Here is a 23,356-nt window from a genome sequence, read left to right as displayed (position 1 = left end):
CCTTCCTTTTTTTCCTCTTTCCAATGTTGCCATCGGATCCAAATTGTGAGAACTTTTTTAACATTTTAAACTATGTTTCATATTAGGTGGTAGTAGTAGCTTATAAATTGGAGATGATCTGTGATTCATCTTCACAGTTGAGAATAGAAGTTTTTGCATGCTGGGAAAGAATTCTCCCTTTACAATATTAATTTTGTGTATTTCATTTTTTTATGGTTTGAATCGAACTCCCCAATCTTCATTGTTAACTTTTTAAATGCTTTGTTGAAGTTTTGATTGAGAAGAGCTAACTGCTCCTGTGAGTCTTCAATGGTAGTTTGCCCTTCAATTATATTTGGGCCTGCAATTTGCAATTTGCAATGCTGCATTCTTTTTTGCTTTATGCTTACTCTTTTTGGTCTATTCAAGGGTCATCTTGCAAGTTTGCAATGAACTAACGAGTTCACCAATCCTCATTGTATCAATATACTTTGCTACTCTTTTTTCTTATAAAGATGTAAGCACCTTTTTTACCAATTTAGCATTGGAATACTCTTCATCAAAAGCAAATGCTCGATTTGTGATGTCAGACACCTTTGCATAAAACTCAGTATTCTTCAAAGTCTTAAACTTAGTTATCAGCATCTCGAGCTTGGGTTACTAATGTATTGGTTCCTTCATGAATAATTTCAAAGATGGTCCAAGCTTTTCTGTCACTGAACTAGATTGAATAGAAAAAAAGTTCGTCAAGTTCTCATAATGAAGTGCTCTGATATATAAAACAATGAACAGACCCTCTAAATAGACATGAATTAGCTTGTCAATGATACAATCAAATTGAATGAAATAATTGAAATAATCACTTTTAGAAATTAAAATCTCTTTAAAAAAAAAACTCAATTACATCAAAAGTCATTTAAAAATCCTCGTTTAACTTGAATATTTTCACGTTTTAACTCAATAAAATGTTACAAAAAAATCCTCACATTAAAAAAATTCAAAAAATTTAAATGAATAAAAAAAAAGCCAACCAAATGACAATTACACCATGTATCAATGTAACTAGCACTAACCGTTTGAACTATAGATTAAAAAAAAAAAAAGCATGCGAGGCATACGCCTGTTTCCACAAAACGGAGGACTCTTTTCTCTCCACAGATTTGTCACGCTTTTATGCTATATCTCGAAGACCCAAGGCTTGATTACACGATTAGCCACGTATACGAAGCAACTATTTGTCTAAATGGCAAGTTTGAGGTCCATTAAGACAGTTTCATCTTCGTTTTATTCCCATTTACTTTCTAGGCATAAATTGGCACCTCAAAACAACGTGGTTTAATTTTTTTTCAGAAAAAAAAAAAAAACACTTATCAAACAGAACCGCCATTTGAAAATTGTTCTAAACTGTAGCTGTAGATATATCTCTCCCATTATTTTTATCCTCTTTTCAGCAAAGCTCAACACTTGGGTATTTTATGATCGCATATAAAGGGTTGAAAAAAAATAGAATTTCTCTTTATTCTTATTTAGTTCCAACACAAAGTAGATAAACTTAATCATTTTATTCCACCAGATATCGGTGTATTTTATATATCATCCAAACCTTGACTTTCTTATCTTCAATTTATATATATATATATATATATATATATTATTATAAATGCGTTCGACACAATTTATTACGTTTATACGCAAATGCTAATTTTTAAATTATTAATATTTAATAGCTAAAAATTTAAGTTAAGTGAATGAATAAATAAATAGGGCAAATATATATTTTAGTACTTAAGCTTGGTTTCAAAGTTCAGATTGATACCTAAGTTTTTTTGTCCAATTAAATACCAAAGTTTTAGGAAATTAAAGGAAAAATATAAAAAATTAATATTCAAGAATAAAATTTTCCAAAATTGTTTGTAAATATTAAAACTCAAAAAGTTCAACTAAAAACAATGATTTTGCTATCAAATCCTACCGCCGAAGAATGAATAAATTTAAATATATATATATTGTCGATTTTATATTTGCCTACTTTTTTTGGCATTTTCTTTTTGAATTTTAAGTGTTTCCCATTTATCTCGAATTTTTCTTTTAACTTCTTTTAAATTTTTAGATTTTCGATGTTGTTTGGAAATTTCAGAAAACTTTTATTTTATTTTTTGTCATTTTAAAGTAAATTTCACTTTTTTATTTTTAATATTTTTGAAAAAATAGAATTTTTATATTTTTTTATCCTTTTAAAATTCATAAGCATTTTTTTATATATTTGCAAGTATATGATGACCTCGTGCCCAAGGAACTTAGAGGGATGAAAAATAAATAATTAGTGCTTAAATAGGAGCAAATGTTGGAGGGAAGAACTTAATTAATTTTAGAATTCTTATTATTCAGGACATTTTATACTTGAGAGCCTCAAAAAAAATGCCAAAGCAATAAAAGAACTCACTTCCAGGAGTGAACCTATGTTCACAAGCCAAAGAGTTCAAACTTCAAACACATCACCATCATATATAAATCAATTTCTAGAGATCAATACCATGACAAAGAATACAAATATACAATTAAGTACTCATAAGCCAAAGAGCATAGCGCAGAACCAAAGAAAAGGAGCAAAAATTAGAATTACTAGACAGATGGCACTAGAAAACAGTCATGCGTCCGTGCACGTGTAGGCAAACACATCCTATTTAGATCGACTCTTCATTAAGTACCCATGTTCAAAGCACATCTGATCATAAAATGGGGATATGAACTTTCAAGACACTTTTCAAATACATGAAAAAACTTGGAAAAAAATAATCATACTTATGTCGGAGACATACCTGTATCTGACACGCCTTGAGTCCAAGTAACATGGAACACAACCATTGTAACAGAATGTTGGTAGCATATGACAGGTAGCATATGACAGTGAGAAACAAAGGGAATTACCAGATGACATTAGAAAACATTCATGTGTCCATGCACAAGTGTAAGCAGACATAAAGGCATAGAGGTATCAACATCAGAAACATCATGGTTGAGAAACAAGATAAATTAGATAATAGTTGAATTTGATCCGCGACACAAACAACAGAAACATCAAAAGGACAATTGTTTACAGTAGCATTTCTGTAACTAAGATATGTAGTATATTTGAAATTGGAATTCTAGTCTTCATCTGTCTTCGCCCTCAATATACAGCTTGTACAGACTATAAGAGTGGAATGTCGAAAGATTTCAATAACAAGCCAACAACAGTAGCTATTCACCGTCATTTTTTTTTCAAAAACTTATTTTGGCTTTGCTTGGTACCAAGGATGGCAAAGAGTAAGGGTGGAAACTTTGTTAATCAAATGGTTAGGATTCATAATAATTTCCCTACTTTGTAGCTTAACCATTAGATTGAAATATTTTCACTCTTCTCCATCCTACATACCAAACAGAATCGAAATCTTTTGACATGCGTCAGCAAATACTCAAGAAATGAGCCCTAAACCTTCCACAGGTTGAGCACATTTACTTACTAGATCTTTCAAAGAGAAAAGCTGAAAACCTAGAAAACTCATCCAGGTTTGGCATGCTAAGATCAGCAATTTGCTCAAACATTAACACAATGATATACCAACAAATCCGTAAAATTATAAGATGCCTAAGCTTATAAAGTACCATTCCCATACTAGTAGTGGTCACTTACTTTTATCCTCCTTTTAAGTGCTGAATTTCTGAAGTATTGTATCCCCTACTAAAGATCATCAGTCATCTAATTTATCATTAAAGGAAAAGAACAAAGAGAAAAAAAATATTAGACGCAACTTTATTTAGCAGTGAGGAGCGGCCTAGAAAGTTCAAAGTATTGCAAGAATAAAAGAAACCATGGCAACAGAACAGAGAAAATGGTATAAATTGAGACATATATAACAATGTCTTAGGATATCATATCTATCTAAAGAGACACTTCAATATATGTTCTGGCAACTTTTGTGCAAAATTGAAAGAAATTTAATTACTAACCTCTCAACCGCCCTTCAAGAAGACAAAAGGCAAATAAAAGTGTGATTATTGCATTTAGACAGCCATTCAAATTCTACATTTCGAAATTGTCAGCCTAAATGCAACCAAAAAATGTGCTCAAAAAGTAAAAGCAACCAGTTAACAAAAAATGTTTTCCCTTGTCCATCACCCATGTTCAAGTATCACTTAGGGGAAAAAAAATAGTATGCATAAATTACCAAAAGCACACATAGATTCAGCAGATGAAACAAGACAAATGTGAATATTCTCAGTAAATCTGACTTAGCGCACATACAATATCCTTTCTAGGATAAAAAGCTAAACCCAAATAAGCCTTACCTCAAAGTGAAAACAGCACACATCCGAGGTATTGAAAGAAACTAAAGCAGTCATATTAATTAATGCCAGGGGAATGCATTAAATGGGAAAAATATTACAGGAGAACGGTAATAAGCAGAAGCAGAACTTGAGCGATAAAACTACCAACAAAACTGAATACTCAAATATTCACTTGATATTAAAAGCATAATCAAATAAAATTCATAACTTTAATATAGAAAGAAACATAATAGTAGTTGGAAACACAGTCAGGCACAAAACTTATTATACTATTCATTATGTATTGAATTTCTATACCACCTTATCTATTCACATGCCAAGATGAGTACATCAACTCATGCACCAAACAGATAAGAACCAAACTCATAGAAACATAGCTCAATTCCCGGGTGCCAAAAGAGATAATGCTATACTCACATCTAAATCTACGGAAACCAGAGTCTATTACTAAGAAAACACACAATTAAGAAGGAACAAAGAAAAGAGTAATCCAACATACATAATTCGCGAACAACAGAAACTGCTCCTAAGACCTTGCAATCATGCTACAAGAACGAGCCAACAGCCTAGTCGTAAGACTGCCTCCTTGAACGCTAGCTTCAGCCTCCACAGGATCATTCTCATATGGCTTCCTGCAACCAGGACAACGCCCATCCTCCTCGAGAATCCTCTTGTGGCAGAAAAGACAGAGCCGGAAACCACATAAACAGGGCAAAAAACTTGAGTCCGTGAAATCCAAATCCTCGTAGCATATGGGACATGAGGATGGCACCGAAAACGCACTGTTACGCATCCATGACACCCCTCCTTGACCAAAACGCCGGTCAGTAGCTGGAAAACTTCGCTGCTTTGACAAATTAGGAAGAGTCTGCGGACGAAAAGTATCATCAGCCCTCCATGCCCTGCAGCTCCCTGTCGCCCTCTGCACCATTCTTGGACACTCAGGTTCAGAATTCTTCAAATCTGATCCTTCCCCATTCGAACCTAACTGGGGATTTGGCTCAAGCCCAGGGGTCGACCCTAAACAAAGGTTTTCCTTGTTATTCTCGTTTGGATCCAATTCTTGCTTGTCATCATCAGCAGCCAATGCATCAGCAACCGCCTCCCAATCATCCAAGCATCCATCACCGCCTTCCTCTTCCGTGATGCTACCGGAACAGCATCCACCACTACTTGTGCTGCTGCTGCTACTATTGGTGAAGCTTGTTCCGGAATCCATTCCTCCTAGCAGGCTGCTGCTCGTGTGGCTATTAGGAGGAAAAGACTCAGAATCGCTCTCATGTTGAACAGATACATTTTCTCCCTCTCCGTTAGCCTCAGCAGTTCCCCTCATCTCAAAGTTCTCCAAGGAACGGTCCCTTTCACCACGCTGAGTTTGCTTCGAGTCGCCATCGTTGGTTCCCTCCTTGCAACAAACCTTGTTCTTCACCGCACCTACTCAAAATCAAAATTGGAAAAAAAAATAATGATAATAACCATCAAAAACCCTAATTCAAAAAGGGCAAAAACACAATTCAATAACACACTTTGAGAAAGCCATTGCTCGCGGCGGGCATCGAGTTTGCACTGCTTCAATTTTGCAGACCTCTGAAAATCCACAACGAAAAAAGAACATCGATAAAAAAATTAAAAATTAAAAATCGAAAATGAAAATGAAAACAGTACAATGAAGTCCCTACTCTCTTCTTTCTGGAGATATCTTTGCAGTTAGAGGCTGAAGGAGAAGAAGTGTGGCTGATCGAATCAGATTCCATAGCTCCAATGAAGAAAACAGAGAGATTTTCTTAAAACAATTGGGCGATTAAGAAACCCTAATTTTTATATTTTTTTCAATTTTGTTGGAGTTTGTTTGAGAGAGATAAAAGAAAATGAAAATAAATAAATAAGGATAACGGAAACTCCTTAGCTTCGCTCACCCTTCCGATTCAACTGAACCTGCGAAAAAGGCCCAAGCCTCTCATTTATATACAATAATTAAAAATAAAATACCCTATTTTTATTTATGAAGAGGATTTTCCAATGATTAGATATTGCACATCCATTGGCTGAAAATAAAATTAGAAAAATATATTTTTGAAATTCTAATATAAGATATAAGGTAATTTTTGTTTCTTTTGGCATTTCTTTGAAATAGAAAATTATTTCATATGTCACGATGTAAATTATAGAAATATCTTTAGTTGCATTCTTTTGCTGATTTTGACTTCTGGATGATGATATTTAAAACAGGTTTCAGGAATTATGTACAATAATTAATGCTTTATGTAAAAAAGGAAGTATTAATTAACATAATTAATGCCATGTACAAAAATAAATCATAAAAGATTAACCACTTAAATTTTACTTTCAGTTTTATAAATTTGTTATTATTTAAATTATTGATGAAATAATATTTAAAAGATATAAACAATTTAAAATATGCTTTAATCTTTTTAAATATAATATATTTGTAATATTCTCAATATAAAATTATCTCATAATTATGAAGAAAGAAAATTTGAAATATAAGGATATATATCATTATGGTTTGTAAGTACAAAAGGCCCTTAAATATATATATTATGTATTCCGTGCTACAATTTTATAAAAAATAATTTTATTCTTTTATTTAAGTTTTCATATTTTTTTACATTTAAATTTATTTTTTTGTTAAAATAACCCAAAACAAGCAAAATAATAATAATAATAATAGCTAACTTTATTAACGTAATATTTACGGTAGTACTTTTGCATACACATTAGTAGTTTATTATTTTTAAAATATTAAAAATACAAAATTTTATTAAAATCATTTTAATTTTTTAAACATCCAAAATGTTTAAAATTTTAAAAATTATTAAAATTTATTTACATTATTTAAAAATCAAATATTTATTTTAAAAATTCAAAATATATGAAATATTATAAATTTCTTCCATAATTTATTTTCTTCTTTTCTGTTAATTATTTTTTAACATTATACAAACTAATTAGTTCTTTTTCATTAATTATTGCAACTAAAATCTTAAATCCCAATAAAATATTACAAATGAATCAACAAATAAATGAATAATCAAACTAATAGAAACTAGTTTTTTTAAGATAAATTTGTTACAGATTAATGAAGAACGGCAAATATAACAATTTTCAACACAAATACAATAATATCTGAAAATGAACTTGAAAAGGCCATGGCTAGTTCTTCAAATCTTCATCTTGAACTTCGTGACCTTCCACAATGGCATAGTTTCACAGCACGAAATCAAGCCCTAACAATATAAATCAAGAAGTCGGATTTATTAAGGCAATGGAGGACAAACTCAAAGCAAAAGATAAGGGGAAAAGAATGAAGAATGACAAACAAGAAGCAGAGGGTTGTGGCTAAAACATCAAGAACAAAATGAAGAGTTATATACTAAATAAAAACAAAAAAAGTAAAGGTGAGAACACAACCCGTTTGGATTTGACCGGTCCAAGGGGTTTGAGATGTCCATTTTGACGATCCCAACGGTGAAAAGCTTCATTGGATGGTGAAGAACTTCATACTGGAAAACGAGACTGATATGGGGACAGACGACGGTGGATCAAGTTTCTTTTTATTTCTTTTTTTTTTTTTTGATTTTTCAAAGGTTTTGGTTTGGGTTTGAGGAAATCTATACCGAGAAACATGAGTGAAGGGACAAGGAGCGTCACTTTAGGGGCTTTCGACCAGTGGGGGTCAAATGGCGTGGCGATGGTTTGGAGGGGCGAGACGAGAAGAAGGAAAGACGAGGAAAAGATAGAAAAAAAAACGTAGAGGAAAGAACAAGAAAAAGGAAATAAAAATAAAAATAAAAAATTAATTATAACATATTCAAAAAGTACTATTTTATACTTTTTTTATTTAATATTTAGATGAAAATAAGTCCTAGAAAAATGAAAATAATTAAAAATATATTTTTAATATTTTAAAACTTCAAAATATATAGAATAAATTTCTATATCCGTCTTTTGAGCTAATTTGATAAAAAGCATAAGTTTATGGGTTAAAAAAGATAAAAATTATACGAAGAACTAAAATAATTTTTTATTGTAAAGTTGAAGGGTAAAACATGTCATTATGTAAAAATCAATTGAACTCCCACACTAAATTCACCTCTAATTGAGTCCTTATCTTTAATGGTTTCTGTCTTTAACCATGTTCATCGTTAAAATCAATTAATAAACCAATCAAATGGTGACACTTAGTTATTTCTAACTTAATCTTATATTTTTTCATAAAAATATAAAAATAAATATATTAAATTTCATATAAACTTATAAAACTCATAAATTTTAAGAAAAAAATCCAAGAACTTCTAATAGATTATAAATTAATAAAACATTCAAAATCTTATAAAAAATTTAAAATTTCGTAAAACTTACCGATAATGTAAAAATTATAAAAACTATATAAAAATATAAAATATAAAAAATAAAATTTATAAAAATATCATTTAAATCCTAAAATTATAATAAACATACGACATCGCACCAACTGTTAGATAATAAAATAGTCATTAGATCGTTAGTCAATAATTTTGGGACCCTCTCCTTTTGTTGATAAATTATTGTTTTTTAAATGTTTATCTCTGGTTGATAAATTATCTCTAATTTGGACTTCGAAAATTGTTTGCTTAAGTCATTTGATAATACTTACAAAGCAACCATCAAATGAAACAAATAAGATAAAACAACCCTAGGTCTAAATAAGAAAAAGAAAGAAATCTAAATACTCCAGCTGCACCCAAGAATTTCGCCATCTACAAACAAGATTATCAGTAACTGAAAGCTCCACTACTCCATTTTTGTCTACATCCGTTGCAAAATCCAGGTGATTGCTACATTCTCTGAGTATCCCAACCAAGGCCCCTACTAGCCCATTGGCTTCACCACTTATTCATTATACTAAAACATTACATACAATGATTTGATTATGAGTTTTGTTATTTTTTTCAAAAAAAATTCAAGTATTATTAAGAAACTTTTATAATAAATAATACTCTTTTTTCAAAATTTTAAAATTATATAGTTATGTAACTACAATTTATATTATCAAACATAACATAAATAATTACTATGCAGTTAAGGAACACATCTAAAGATGAAAATATAATTACTTGGGTAGTAAGTACACCTTCTTGTAATTACAAGGAATTTTAATTACTTGTGCGTGATTGACTGATAAAGTGTAATTATATCAAAACTATCTATGTCATGTTTGATAATATAAATTATAAGTGCGCAACTATATACTTTTAAATTCTAAAAAAATATTAATTATGTCGATTGACTTGATTAACATGGGTATAGTTGCCAGGAGGACATGAGTTCAGTACGCTGAAGCAGATTATCCTCCTATTTATGGGTTGAGAATGAGCTATAAGTAATTCTAAGCATAATGTAAAAAAATTAAAATAAATATGACCAAAATCTATAATGAAATTTAAAAATATATATATTGATTATTATAAAAAACATAAATAATATGAAAATTTTCTCTAAACAAATAACAAAACTTAAGAATGAAATATTTGTTACCATCTATAACTTTTATAAATAATTAATAATAAATATTATATACTTTTGTTAAATTTAATATAAATACTATCTAATTTAATTAATTATATCTCAGTAAATAAAAATTTTAAATTATTCAAATGATATTAATAAAATAACATATAATTATATCTAAAATATATATATCCTAAAATTAAATTGTATAAAAATAAGTTTGTAAACTTAAATCATATAGAATAATCATATTTGGATGAAAATATTTGTAATTACCTCATTTTTCCTTTAAAATTGACAAATATAATTAAAATATTCCAATTATATTAAATTCACATAACACAAAAGTATTATAAATAATTATATTCAAATCCTTAGAAAAAATCAATTGAATAAGTGATTCATTCCATGCACCAGATAAGATGATCGATTTCCAATTCAACCACCCCAAACCTACAAATATTTTTGATCCATGATAATATTACGAAATCATAGTAAGTGGAAAGCTGGAGAAGGGTACTCGTAAAATTAGATTTTCTTTAATCTGATGCAAAAAACGCACTCATAAAAGCTTACAATTAGGAGATATTCTTTTAAATGTTCACCGTTGCCCGCAACTTACAAAGATTTGAAAAGAAAGAAGGAATACAAAGTAGTTCAGTATACATATTTGTAAGTAAATTCCTCACCGTAAAAATAAAGTAAATTACACTAATTAATCAACACGTGAGGATCTTGGAGGCTTACTTTTATCAATGGAAGTTCCTGATTTCGAATACACGTGCAGTGCCGTCCATGGAAACAGAAACGAGAAATTCCAGATTGGAAGATACAGAGAGAGACTGGATAGCATGTTCATGCCCTTTGAAGGTTTCGACACATTCCCCAGATAGACAATTCCATATGCATATTCTCCCATCACAACACCCTGTAGCCAAGAATTTAGATGCTCCAAGCCAAGCTAAGCATGTCACTCCTTCCTGCAAAGGGTGAAGGCTCTTTTTGTTTGTCCGTATCATAGCACATTAAACTTTATCAAAAAATATTAAGACAGATTTAAATGATTCCACTAACCTCGTGGTTACATATGAAACGTGGTGATGAGTTTTGTAGATCCCAAATTGTAAGGTTTCGATCCATGCCACCAGAAACAGCCCAAGGGAACCTGTCATGCACAATTTTAACACAAGCTCAACTCAAACATACAAAACCATGAAATGTACTCTACTTTGGTAATATGATCATAGGTATCCCCAACCTTGGGTTGCACTCCCACGAGCTATTTGAGAAAAGCTCTCTCACCAATGAGCTTTGTCAGGTTTACTTACATAACCTTATGGTGAATATTTTTTACATTTGAAACCAAAACACTTGCTTTTCTATCTGTTTACGAAGTAGGTTTAGGGCATTCATCAAATGACTTGATAATCTAGTAGTCATAAAATCACGAAATCACCAAAAATCCAGAAGAGAAAAAATATTTGATGGAAAAAGGCAACCAAATTCTAACTGGTAAAAACAACAAAGTATTGGGTTAGTTGTATGAGGGAGCATCATATACATACTTTGGTGCAAATGAAACGCATTCAATCGACTCTGGATCGCCTTCAGTTGAACTTGTCTGAGAAGCCCATGAACTAACAACCTGCATAGATGGCAATATTTGCAAGCATATTGAAAGAAATAAAGAGAAACACTAACATTATGTTTAGTTAATGGAATAGAGGAGGAACAGAATAGCTTTTCAATGGCAATGGAATAAAAGGAGAATCAGTATTATGCAGTGTTGTTCATTGAATAGAATAGATAACAAATAGGAATATGTTGTTTGTTTCGTTAAAATGATGTTAGGGAATAGGCAGATAAGGAATAAGTATACCATCACAATGTACTCGCAGTCCCTAAAAAGGAGGGAGAAGATAAAGAGGGCAAATATATTTTTGCAGTTGCGAACCAAAGCATAAATGGAACAAAAAAGAAAGTTAATATCTTATTTTTAATTAAACTAACTTGTTTGGAACCCCAACTCTTAGCCAAGTGGCACTGGGTGTTCAGCTCACAACCCACTTCGTGGGTTTGAATCACAGGGGCAGCCCTGTTTGTGGTGTGTGAGATGGCAACGATTTGCTTCTGACGGGTATGTGAGTCAATTGTAAATGTACCCAAAAAACACCTATTTGAAAAGTAAAAACGAAAAACTCGGGACTAATTAAAATGTTAAAAAGTTCAAATTCAATGACAAAAGTAGTAGCATAATTTAATCCCTAGGCTCCCTTAATCAACAGTAAAGTTCTAGTATTTATATTCTGCTAGTAAAAATTAGAAAAATATTAAATCATATAACATCACTAAATTATATTTTTGGTTGGAGCACAGAGAGAGAGAGTAGTAAAAAATATATGAAAGTTAAGATGAAATTATGTCGAAAAATAAGAAGGTTAAAGAAATTTTTTAAAGAAAAAATGACCTTTTATTAGGTACTAGGCCATCCATTTTCTTTAAGTTGCATCAGAAGCCATACCTTCCCAGTTGTGATATTCACAACGTGAACAGAGCCATCCTTTGAACCAGTAACAGCAAAAGTTGAATCAGAACTTATAGACAAGCATGTCAATCCTTCAGTATGATATGGATGACCTATGGAGAAAAAAGAATTTAGTACCAACAATTTAAAAGAGAACTATAAAAATGAGGGCAAATAAAATACTCTTTCACAAATTAAATAAAACTAGCCCAACAGACAAGGAATGCTTATTAACCTCTTCTAACCATATTTTAGAACACATGAATCCAAAACATTCCAGCACTAATGTTGCGTTTGAAAACCTGATAAAAAAACTTTTAATAGAATGAATCTGTCATGGTTAAACCATGAAAATAAAGAAAATGTTTCATTGCATGTCGTAAAGGGCAGTGCAATTTGAGCAAATGGTTACCACTGGCAACAGCCGTATTCATCCAAAAAAATTGTAAAACTTCAAATCACCACTTTCTGCAAAATAAGTCCACGTGACAGCTAGCTGTTTTGGATTCCACAATGGCTCACATATCATAATGCAAAATTTTAGGCTAAACCATGAACTTTGAGAGCTAAAGATTCTAATGCTTCTGCATCTCTCTTTAGCTCCTTGATTTCAATGGTATTTTCTCAGATCAATTAACTTCATGGTCTTTTATAACCTTATATTTAGGTTCGGTCTGAAATCTCAATTAGGACATTTCAAATACGATTTCAGATTAATACCTCTTACAACATCAATGCTTTCACCACTTCTTGGATTCCAGATCCTCAAGGTAGCATCTTCAGAACCAGTACATATTGTTTTGCCTAGTTAAACCACGTATATTTATTAAAGTTCCTGTAAACAGAAAGCAAGATGCAGAAAAAGAAAAAGAAATGCAAAATAAACAATCTAATAGTAGAGAATGGAAAGTTAGTACCATCAGGGGTAAAATCACCACAAGTCACACTGGCACCATGGCCTGAGAATACATTAAGACAACTCCCATTATCAGCATTCCACATCCAAACAGTGCAGTCCTCAGATCCAGCTAAGATCAGATGTCCTTTAGGGTGCCACCTAATCCACTGTTAGGCAACAAGTCTGTCATTAATTAAGTTCAAAAGGAAACATATAATATTAATAGTCAGCATCCAAGTATTATGTAGTTTTACCTCAATGCCACCTCCAGGGCCCTCAAGAGTGCTTTTGAGATTTCCAGAGGTATCCCAAACTTTAACAAGTCCATCAAAACCTCCAGATGCAACTAATTGCCCATCATGACTAAAGGCCAAACTAGAGACTGAATCAGTATGGCCTGCACAAGCATTGCATTTACAAGAAGTTTAGTGGAAGAATAAGAAATGAACAATGTTACAAAGGTCAAACTAGTCCATCAAAACTTTAACAAGCCCATCAAAACCTCCAGATGCAAGTAATTGTCCATCATGACTAAAGGCTAAACTAGAGACTGAATCAGCATGGCCTGCACAAGCTTTGCAGTTTAGTGGAAGAATAAGAAATGAACAATGTTCTAAAGGTCAAAGGGATGTGTGTGCGAATTACATCCACTTCGGCAATAAAGCACAAATGCAAAAATTATTTTGGTTTCAATGAAGCAATGAAGAGGAAAACTTATACTTCAAGAAGAGAAAGAACTGTCTAAGGCCATACCTTGGAGCTCAGAAGCCCAATCAGCATGACCTATCTTCCAAAGGAACCCCTTATCATCTCCACCCCCAGTTGCCACTAACACTGGATCTGTTGGGCTACAGGCAACTGCATAAAGTTCACCTGGAAAAATTGTGATAGAAAATAAATCCTCAGCACGTAAAACATACAATAAATTAAGATTCACTACAAACTCTGGTGAATGTTGAAGGTTTATTCATTAATTTATTAACTGCTTTCAGTCTGTCACTCTAAATTCTTTCGGTCGCATACAGGATGACTTTCTTAACAATGTTCATCTACAGTGAAAAATAGCCTTCACAGAAAGCCTGCCTTGATATCCAATGGAGGGACTTTGTAAAATCAGCGTTTCCTAGCAGTAGAATGTAAATCGAGATAAAATAAAAATTACAACAATTTGATCAGAGAACCGGTTCTAAACATTCTAGTCCCTAGTTCTATATTGATGGAATAATTTCCGTCAGCATAAACATTCATTTTTTTCCTTTACAGAAATGCGAACTAGTTTTAACATTTGAGCTAGTAATGCAAGCAAGTTTCTCTCGAGAGAAACACTACGGAAAACATCAATGATTGTTTTCAGGAGCTAATATTGAACCTCAAGTTAAACTTAAATCAAGATAAATCAGTCTGAACAATAAAGTTAAGCTGTTTGAAGCTACCACGAAATGTTCTACTTTAATCCTAGTGTCGTGAAAACAAGAAAAGCAAAAATGGAGCTGAAAGACATCGATAACCAAAACAAGAAATGTTAATACCGGTATGGCCAGTGAATATGTGAATAGAATCATCTGAATCCTCAACAATATCATCTTCAGCATCAGGAAGATCTGAATTAACCCAAACACAAAAGAAAATACAAGTGAAATAACAGAAAATAACTAGGAAAACGTAATTGAAGACAGAGAGGCATAGAACCTTCTTCATCGACATCAATTTCGTCGATTATATCGGATTCGTCGAAGAATACCTCGCCTTGCTCCTTGTCTTCTTGGGCTGCCATTTTTTGGTAGGGTTTTTCAAGGGTTTCTCAACATAAATAGCTGTGTGGGTTAGATCTTGAGCCTGCACGCCTCAGCGGACTTGTAATGGATCTGTCCCATCACAAATCGCAATGCATAAGATTTTTTACTTCGTGTAAATTTGATTTAATTCGAATTATTACTTGTTAAATTAAAAAATTATTTAAATTTAATTATAAAGTAAATGAATATTAATATAAATTGAAATTTAATTACTGATATATTTAAGTATCGAATATTATTAAAGTTATAATTTTTTTACATTTTATCTTTAATTTTAAAATTTTATATGAATTTAAATATAAATAAGAAATATTTGAAATAAATTCCATATTATTAAATATAAAATATTATAAATATAAAAATAAATATTATATTGAAAATAATGTCAAATTATTTTGTTATTTATTCTTTGAAATTAATCATAAAATTTTGATGAATTTATTATATGCACTAAGATCGAAACTTTCGAATAAGCCTCAACTATTGAATCTATTTTTTTTCTGCTCAAATTTAGCATCCTAAGTTCATGTACTCTAAATAATACTTAATAATTGATTGAATTTTAATTCGATTAGCATTGATTTATTGTTAGTGCAAGCGTATGTTCAAGTGCATTGAAGTGTATTATCCTCTTATTTAAGAGTTAAAAAGGGATTACGGATAATTCTAGCATCATATAAAAAAAATGGATCTTGTAATAACATATAATTAGGTTAATGTTTAAAAAATACTTAGAATTAATAATAATAATAATAAACAAAGACAAGGAGTCAAAACAAATAAACCTTAATTAATCGTCAATATAAAACTAAATATTAAAATAAAGTGTAAACTATATTAGGGATTACTCAATTATTAGTATTGTTTTTTTTGTTACCCAATTACGAGAAGTTACAAATTGGTCACCCGACTATTAGTAAATTTCTTTTCTAGTCACTCAACTACTCTGTTTTGTCTTCTTCTTTTCTTTTCTTTATCATCAGTTGGCTACTGTAAAAATGAGAGCACCAAAAAATCCAAGATAGTTGAGTGACCAAAAAAAGCGAAATCGAATAGTTGAGTAACCATTTTGTAATTTCTCGTAGTTGGATAACAATTTTTTTTATTAATAATTGAGTGACTACTAGTGAGACAAATTGGTGACACAGATTCGGTCAATAATATTATATAAATATAGATATATAAAACTTTAATATAGATAGATACTAACTAGTTTGTATTCTCAAATGTGCAAGGGTCAATTATGTATATTAAATTTATAATTTTAATTTAAAAATTATAATGTGTTTTTAAAATATCATTAATAAATTAAAAATAATGTAATCACAAAATATTTTTAATTTTTTAACTAATTTAGAATCAATTATATTAATGCTATTTAATTTTAAGATATTTAATATTAAAATAATACAAAAATTCATTGAATATTAATATTAATGTGTTATAATTTGAATAATATTATTAATAACTTCTTGCAGATTATTAATTTATATATTATTAAATTATTTTTATATTAAAATTGTTCATATTTAATTTTTATAATTTTATATTTATCTTTGCTCAGAGTTTGTAAACTCTTATTATATTTGAAAAAATAAATTTAATTTAATAAATATTATCAATATGTATCTTTTAAAAAATTATATTTGAATCTTAATGATTTAATATTCATTAATTTTAACATTACAATATTAAAACATAATTCAATTAAGTAAAATTTTAAAATAAATAGATAATTTGTTTAAAATCAACTTTATATTTAATAAATAAAAATAAAGAAAAACTTTAAATAAAAAGCATGGACTAACTTAAAAATATTAAAAGGTAAGGAGTAAAAGAATAATTTATCTAAATTGTAAATAATTATTTTAAATAGAAATGTCATGTGTCAAAAAATGTATTGGAACTTGATTATTTATTTTTCTTTTGTAATATCGTATTGGTAAATATAAAATTGGTACCTAGATTTATCCAATATTTCTCTCAAATTAGTACTTAAAATCTTTTTTGTTCCTTATTGATACCCAAACTTTTTTTCAATTAACTATATTAACATCCGAGTCTAACACCATTAACATAGGGACAAGTTACATATCAAACAAGGACATCATGATGATGTCATTATTTTCCATTTTCTTTCATTTTCTATTTTTTTTTCTTATCCTTTCATTTTCCTTTCACATTCCCTCCCCACTCTTTTTCTTTCCGTCTTCTCTTTCCCTCATTGCCATCATAGTTGCTGTTGTTGGTATGAACTACTATTCTTCGATATGAACAACCGCTTTCAAACTTTCATCCATGTTAAGGGAATAAGATCATAAAAGGATTCTAACATTATTTATGGATTGAGAAATTATTATGGGTAGTTTTAATCATTTTATTAAAAAGAATAAATATAATTAAAACTTTTAATGAAATTATTTTAAATATATATATTTTCTCAAAAATAATTAAGTGAATAAGATTCTTAAAATATTTGAATGATAACAATTAATTGATATGTTTGAAATTGCTTTAAAGTATTACAAAAATATAGGTAAAATTTTAATTTTGGCAACTACAATAATTAATTGACTATTTTTATTAGTTGTGACTTTTTAACAACGTCCAATAGGCAGAAAGTTAAGAAAAATAAAAATAAAAAATTTTAATTTCTTTGAATGAATTACAATAAATACAACTAAATTTGAATTAACAAATTATTTAGCTTCAATATTGTTTTTAAATATCACATTTGTTAATTGATTGATATGAATATTATTGTTAATGCAGAATGACGTAAGTTCAAGTGCGCTTAAACGTATTATCCTCTTATTTATAGGCTAGGAGAGACTTCAATATTTATTATATATACAATTAATTTAATTAGAAGCAATAAGGGTTACCCTTACATGTTAACCGTATATTACATTGCTAGTTATTTTAGATTATTACTCGTTTATACAAATGTTATATAAAATAATAAATTGGAAAGTATAAATAATCACATATAGAATAACATTTATTTTTCAAAAGAAATATCTAGGTACAATAGTCTTAATATAATAATATTTTAACTTAAATATACTCATTTTAAAAATCTAAACTATTTTAAAATTTTCTAAATTCATGACTAAAACACTGGAATTAAAAAAAATTATCGTTGTTAGGAAATACTTGTAAAATTCCGAAAAATTCCATCAACACTGGAATTTCGACTTTGATATACTAATCTAATTACTAAAAATTAAAATATAAAATATCGAACGTTAGTAATAGTATTTATTCATGAAATAATAGGCAAAATATTTCTAAATACAATTTTGCTCTGTAATTAAAATTTTAAAACTAACACAATTTTCTTCTGATCATTTCACACATGAAATTTACATAATAAATAAAACTTGGATATAAAAAAATAACACGTGGAACTGTAATCACAAAAAATCTTAATAAGAATAAAATATTGTTGCGTAAATTTGTTGTGGTGCAACTAAAACATGTATTTGTGGATATCAATAAATTTAAAGAAAATGATGGGATTAAAAAAAATTGCGCAACGACCATAGTTACAAAATGGTAATCATATTACCTAATTATTAAATTTTATTTTATTTTAGGCTTTTAAAATAATTTTTTGTAATTTAAGCATTCATGATATAGAGTTCGGTCATTTTAATTATTTTGTTAAAATCACAAATGACAAGTTGACGTAGTAGTTAAAAAAAGTATAATAGCAAATTTAACCATAAACTTTTACATACTATATCGATTTAATCATAATATTTTTAAAAATTAACCCTTAAAATTTACAAATGATCTGAAATTAATCTTAAATCTAAAACAATTCAAAGACATATATAAAAATACATAAATATTTTCAAAAAAATTACTAATTGAGATTGATATGTTTTGTATATTTCATTAAGTATGAGTGGCGTGATAGTTAAAAAAAGTAATATAATAATAAATTTAGTCATCAACTTTTATATATTGTATTGATTTAGTCATTATTTTAGGAAAGTAACCCTCAAAATTTATATTTATATCTATATTAACTAATAATCTGAAATTAAATACCATAATTATTTTTAAATGTGAATTTAGTAATAAGATGAAAATAAATGATATTCTTGTCAGTTTAATTTTTTTTAAAACTCGTGTTTTTAAATATATTATAGATAAATAAAAAATAGTATAATTATTTTTCTTTAAAATTTCTTAATAAATAGATATTAAGGGGATTTATAATTTTTTAGAGTAGGTGGATATTTTGAAAAAAGTATTTTAGGAGTTATTTAAAAAATATTTGAAGTTAACATATTTGTTTTGATTAAACAAGCCAATAATAAAAGTTGCATTAATTAGTTTATTGCTTTGTTTGGCGCTCAAATTGCCCATGAAAATCCGCAGAAGTAGCTAGGCCTTCCATACTTGGAAAAATCTCTCAAACCCAATCCTCTTCTGCTTCTCTCTTTACCTTTCCATCGTCCATGCCAAGCCGGGGTTTTGCAGGTAAATCCCTACCACCGTAAGTAATCTCTAAACACTTTTTTTTTTTTTGTTATTCGTAATTATCTGATGGAAAAAAAATGTTTAATATCAGTTATTAATTATTGGTTGTTAATATTGGTGGAAGATGAATCACCTCCATCGATACGCGTCCACCCGCTTCGGACGGCTCCCAAAGACCTTCTCAGAGTTGTCAGATCTGAGGCGGGAAGTTCCATGGTGGAATCAAGTCCTTGATCCTGGAAGCCCCACTCTAACCAAATGGAACTACATTATTCTTTGCACGTGCCTCGTTGCCTTGTTTTTGGACCCTCTCTACTTTTTCCTTCCCGTTATTGGTGCCCCAGGCTGCATGCAAATCGATCTAGGCTTAGGTATCTTTGTCACCTTCTTCCGTACCGTCGCAGACTTGTTCTTTTTCATTCACATCACCATCAAGTTCAGGACTGCTTTTGTCGCACCCTCTTCTAGGGTTTTCGGAAGGGGAGAGCTCGTAATGGATCGAAAGGCCATTGCCATTCGCTACTTGAAGTCCAGTTTCATCATTGATCTTGCTGCTGCCCTCCCTCTCCCTCAGGTTTCTCACTCACTTTTTCATTATACTACCATTATCTTTTTTGTACAATATCCTTTTATTTTTCCCCATGCCAAACTCTATGAACCACAACTGGAAAATTGCTTGAACAACAACTTGCAGCTAGAGGTTTGTTGATTGATATAGTTTTGCAGGCATTGATTTCGTTTTATTGCTTCTCAGATTGTCATCTGGTTCATAATTCCGGCATCGAAAAGTGCAACGGCTGCTCATGCTAACCATACACTTTCTTTCATTGTCCTCCTCCAATATATTCCTCGATTCTTAATCATGTTTCCGATTAATCGACGGATTATTAAAACTACGGGAGTTGTCGCCAAGACTGCTTGGTCAGGGGCAGCATACAATCTCGTTCTGTATACGCTAGCTAGCCATGTGAGTGCTGTTATACGATGATGTTAAGATGAAGCTGCCATGCTAAGGTATCTGTAATTATGGTTTTAAATTGTCAGTGCAGGTGTTGGGAGCTTCATGGTATGTGTTGTCGATTCAACGGCAGTACGAATGCTGGAGAATAGAATGTTCAAAAGAGATGAATTCCACACATTCACCCTCATGTAGTCCTTACTTCCTTGATTGTAATACCGTCGGAAAGTCTGCACGGAACGCTTGGCTCAAGAAAACTAATGTGATCATTAATTGCGATGCTTTGAATGATGATGACAAAGATTTTCAGTTTGGAATGTTTTCTGATGCTTTTAGCAACAATGTTGCCTCATCGGATTTCCCTGATAAATACTTTTACTGCCTTTGGTGGGGTTTGAAAAATTTATGGTATATATTTAGTTTGATTGCATTAGGTATTAAAATTAGTTTTTTTGTTGTTGTTGTTTTTCTAACACCTGCAACAATTATATGTTATATATGCAGTTCATATGGACAAAGTATTATGACAAGTACTCTGAGTTCAGAAACTTTATTTTGCATTATTATTTGCATATGTGGTTTAGTCTTCTTCTCACATCTCATAGGCAACATGCAGGTAAATTTTCATCATTTAGCTAACTTGATTGTGACTTAAAACATAATGGCTATCTTACCATTGAACCTTCTGCATTTCTTGAAGGGCTATCTTCAATCTACTACAGCTAGACTAGAAGAGTGGAGAATTCGACGAAGAGATACAGAAGAGTGGATGAGACACCGGCAATTGCCACCAGATTTGCAAGACCGTGTGCGCCGGTTCGTTAACTATCAATGGACTGCCACAAGAGGTGTTGATGAAGAAGCTATATTGAAGTCCTTACCCTTGGATCTCCGGCGTCAAATTCAAAGGCATCTCTGTCTTGCCCTTGTTCGCCGTGTAAGTATTTGTTGTGTGGTTACCCCAATGTAACCAGTAATACTTAAGTAGATGCCTGGTTTTGGTTTCAGGTTCCATTTTTTGCTCAGATGGATGACCAGCTACTAGATGCCATATGTGAACGTCTTGTCTCGTCCCTGAACACCAACGACATGTTCCTTGTCCGAGAAGGTGATCCAGTGCAGGAGATGCTTTTCATCATTCGAGGCAAAGTCGAAAGCTCAACAACCAACGGGGGTCGAACAGGGTTTTACAATTCGATAACCCTGGGACCTGGTGACTTTTGTGGTGAAGAGTTGCTGACATGGGCCTTGATTCCACATTCAGACTCCATCATAAACCTTCCGTTGTCAACCCGAACGGTGAAGTCAATTACAGAAGTTGAGGCCTTTGCTCTCCGTGCCTGGGATCTCAGATATGTGGCGAAGCAATTTAAGCGACTGCATAGCAAGAAACTGCAACATGCGTTCAGATACTATTCTCACCAATGGAGGACTTGGGGAGCATGCTTTATTCAAGCTGCTTGGAGACGGTACAAGAGGAAAAAGCTGGCCATTGAGCTAGCAAAACAAGAACAGTTGTATGATGACATGTATGACATGGACGATGGGGCTGGTGCAGAATATGAGGATGGCGATGCTTCATCCTCGGACCAAGCCAACCATGCCCAGCATCTAGGTATCACCATACTGGCTTCTAAATTTGCTAAAAACACTAGAAAAGGAGCAAAGAAGACGGTTTCCCGGATTAACCAAGATGATTCCATCTTAAAAATGCCCAAAATGTTTAAGCCTGTGGAGCCTGATTTCTCTGCCTTGTAAATTTGGACTAAAAGTAAGTTGTGATGATTAAAAGATAATGTGAGAGGTTAGAGTGTCAATGTTCCTTCATTAATTTAAAAACTATACTTGCTTCAAAAATAGATTATGTCAATATTATATAAAAAACTGAGAAGACCAAATATACATTTTGCTTTCATTTACTGGACTAGGGAGTGATAGACACAATAATTATAATTAACTAGCGATAATATTTACTATAATATTAATCTTAAATATGAAAATAGGACTTGCAAAATGACATGTTGCTCTATGTGCCAAAAAGAAAAAGATAAGTTGCTCAAACATAATCACATAGGATCGAAGTCGGTTTAGTTTGGAGAACTTGCAACTCAGATAAGAGATTATAAACCCAGCTGCCGTGTTGGCAAGGGCTATAGGCATGCTACAGTTTTCTTTGAAGGCCAAAAGATCTCATTATCTCTAATGTAATAACTTGTTTTTGTTTGGGTCACATTTGATTTAGGTTTGATATCAAGTGGATTCGGATTTCTTTGTCATGCCCAATTGTAATAAACTAGCACTTTATTTCAGCTTCAAAACTGTAACAAACGGACCTGTCACCGGCTCTTGTAACAGCACATCCGGCAAACCCATACCCTAACATTCCCTACCTACCAAGCACACTACAAAAGCTAGGAACCAACACCATACCAAAGGGCAAAGGGGGCTCGGATTAGCATTTCTATGACACCAACACTTACATTACTGAAGCCACCCCCTTTGGCCATTCATAATGACCTGGCTAGGTATCCAAGTCAAGCGACTTATAAAGTTAATAGCAAGAGTGGGAAGGTACGTGCGAGCCCGATAATAGCAAGAGTTGATAGGAATCTAGAGCTTAATTCATGTAAGTGTCCATTGTGAATTAAAAGTGGTAGTCACTAGTGTTCAGATATGCTCTAGAGTGGATAGACTTTGGCAAACATAAAAACTTAACGATCTGTTAAAGTGATAAAAGATCTTTCATTTTTGTGGCATGATTAATAAGATCAATAATTGGATGAAGCCCACGAGACATAAGCTCTACAAACGATCATGAGGATTTATAAGTATAAGATCAAAGCTATGTTTTTTTAAAACATTCGTGA

The 23,356-nt window shown here is 31.1% G+C and overlaps 3 protein-coding genes across 7 annotated transcripts; 1 reads left to right on the top strand and 2 right to left on the bottom strand.

The window, feature by feature from the left end:
- Positions 1 to 2,457: 2,457 nt before the first annotated feature.
- Positions 2,458 to 6,344, bottom strand: LOC108457485 (uncharacterized). The gene is made up of 3 exons (XM_017756580.2): positions 5,988 to 6,344; positions 5,835 to 5,895; positions 2,458 to 5,742 (listed from the first exon to the last, which is right to left on the bottom strand). Exons 1-3 carry the CDS (start codon positions 6,060 to 6,062, stop codon positions 4,835 to 4,837), a joined length of 1,044 nt encoding a protein of 347 aa, XP_017612069.1. The 5' UTR covers positions 6,063 to 6,344; the 3' UTR covers positions 2,458 to 4,834.
- Positions 6,345 to 10,336: 3,992 nt separating this feature from the next.
- LOC108454158 (uncharacterized) lies at positions 10,337 to 15,159 on the bottom strand. The gene is made up of 10 exons (XM_017752506.2): positions 14,931 to 15,159; positions 14,771 to 14,842; positions 13,995 to 14,114; positions 13,496 to 13,638; positions 13,261 to 13,408; positions 13,064 to 13,147; positions 12,341 to 12,456; positions 11,385 to 11,464; positions 10,894 to 10,984; positions 10,337 to 10,799 (listed from the first exon to the last, which is right to left on the bottom strand). The coding sequence occupies exons 1-10, from the start codon at positions 15,013 to 15,015 to the stop codon at positions 10,572 to 10,574; spliced, it is 1,167 nt and encodes a 388-aa protein (XP_017607995.1). The 5' UTR covers positions 15,016 to 15,159; the 3' UTR covers positions 10,337 to 10,571.
- A 4,125-nt stretch (positions 15,160 to 19,284) lies between these two features.
- LOC108454887 (probable cyclic nucleotide-gated ion channel 16) lies at positions 19,285 to 22,346 on the top strand. 5 transcript variants are annotated; one of them, XM_017753494.2, is made up of 7 exons: positions 19,288 to 19,531; positions 19,656 to 20,105; positions 20,286 to 20,498; positions 20,581 to 20,897; positions 20,994 to 21,105; positions 21,190 to 21,426; positions 21,498 to 22,346. In XM_017753494.2, exons 2-7 carry the CDS (start codon positions 19,656 to 19,658, stop codon positions 22,245 to 22,247), a joined length of 2,079 nt encoding a protein of 692 aa, XP_017608983.1. In that variant the 5' UTR covers positions 19,288 to 19,531; the 3' UTR covers positions 22,248 to 22,346. The 5 variants fall into 5 exon arrangements, with proteins under 5 accessions (XP_052874650.1, XP_052874649.1, XP_017608983.1 ...); XM_017753493.2 differs by having other exon boundaries at positions 19,292 to 19,547; XM_053018690.1 differs by having other exon boundaries at positions 19,285 to 19,531; positions 19,623 to 20,105; positions 20,581 to 21,105.
- Positions 22,347 to 23,356: the final 1,010 nt, after the last annotated feature.

Source organism: Gossypium arboreum, chromosome 9 (genome assembly GCF_025698485.1).
Source record: "Gossypium arboreum isolate Shixiya-1 chromosome 9, ASM2569848v2, whole genome shotgun sequence".
Classification (NCBI taxonomy): Eukaryota; Viridiplantae; Streptophyta; class Magnoliopsida; order Malvales; family Malvaceae; genus Gossypium; species Gossypium arboreum.
This window is presented reverse-complemented; position numbering and strand designations above follow the sequence as displayed.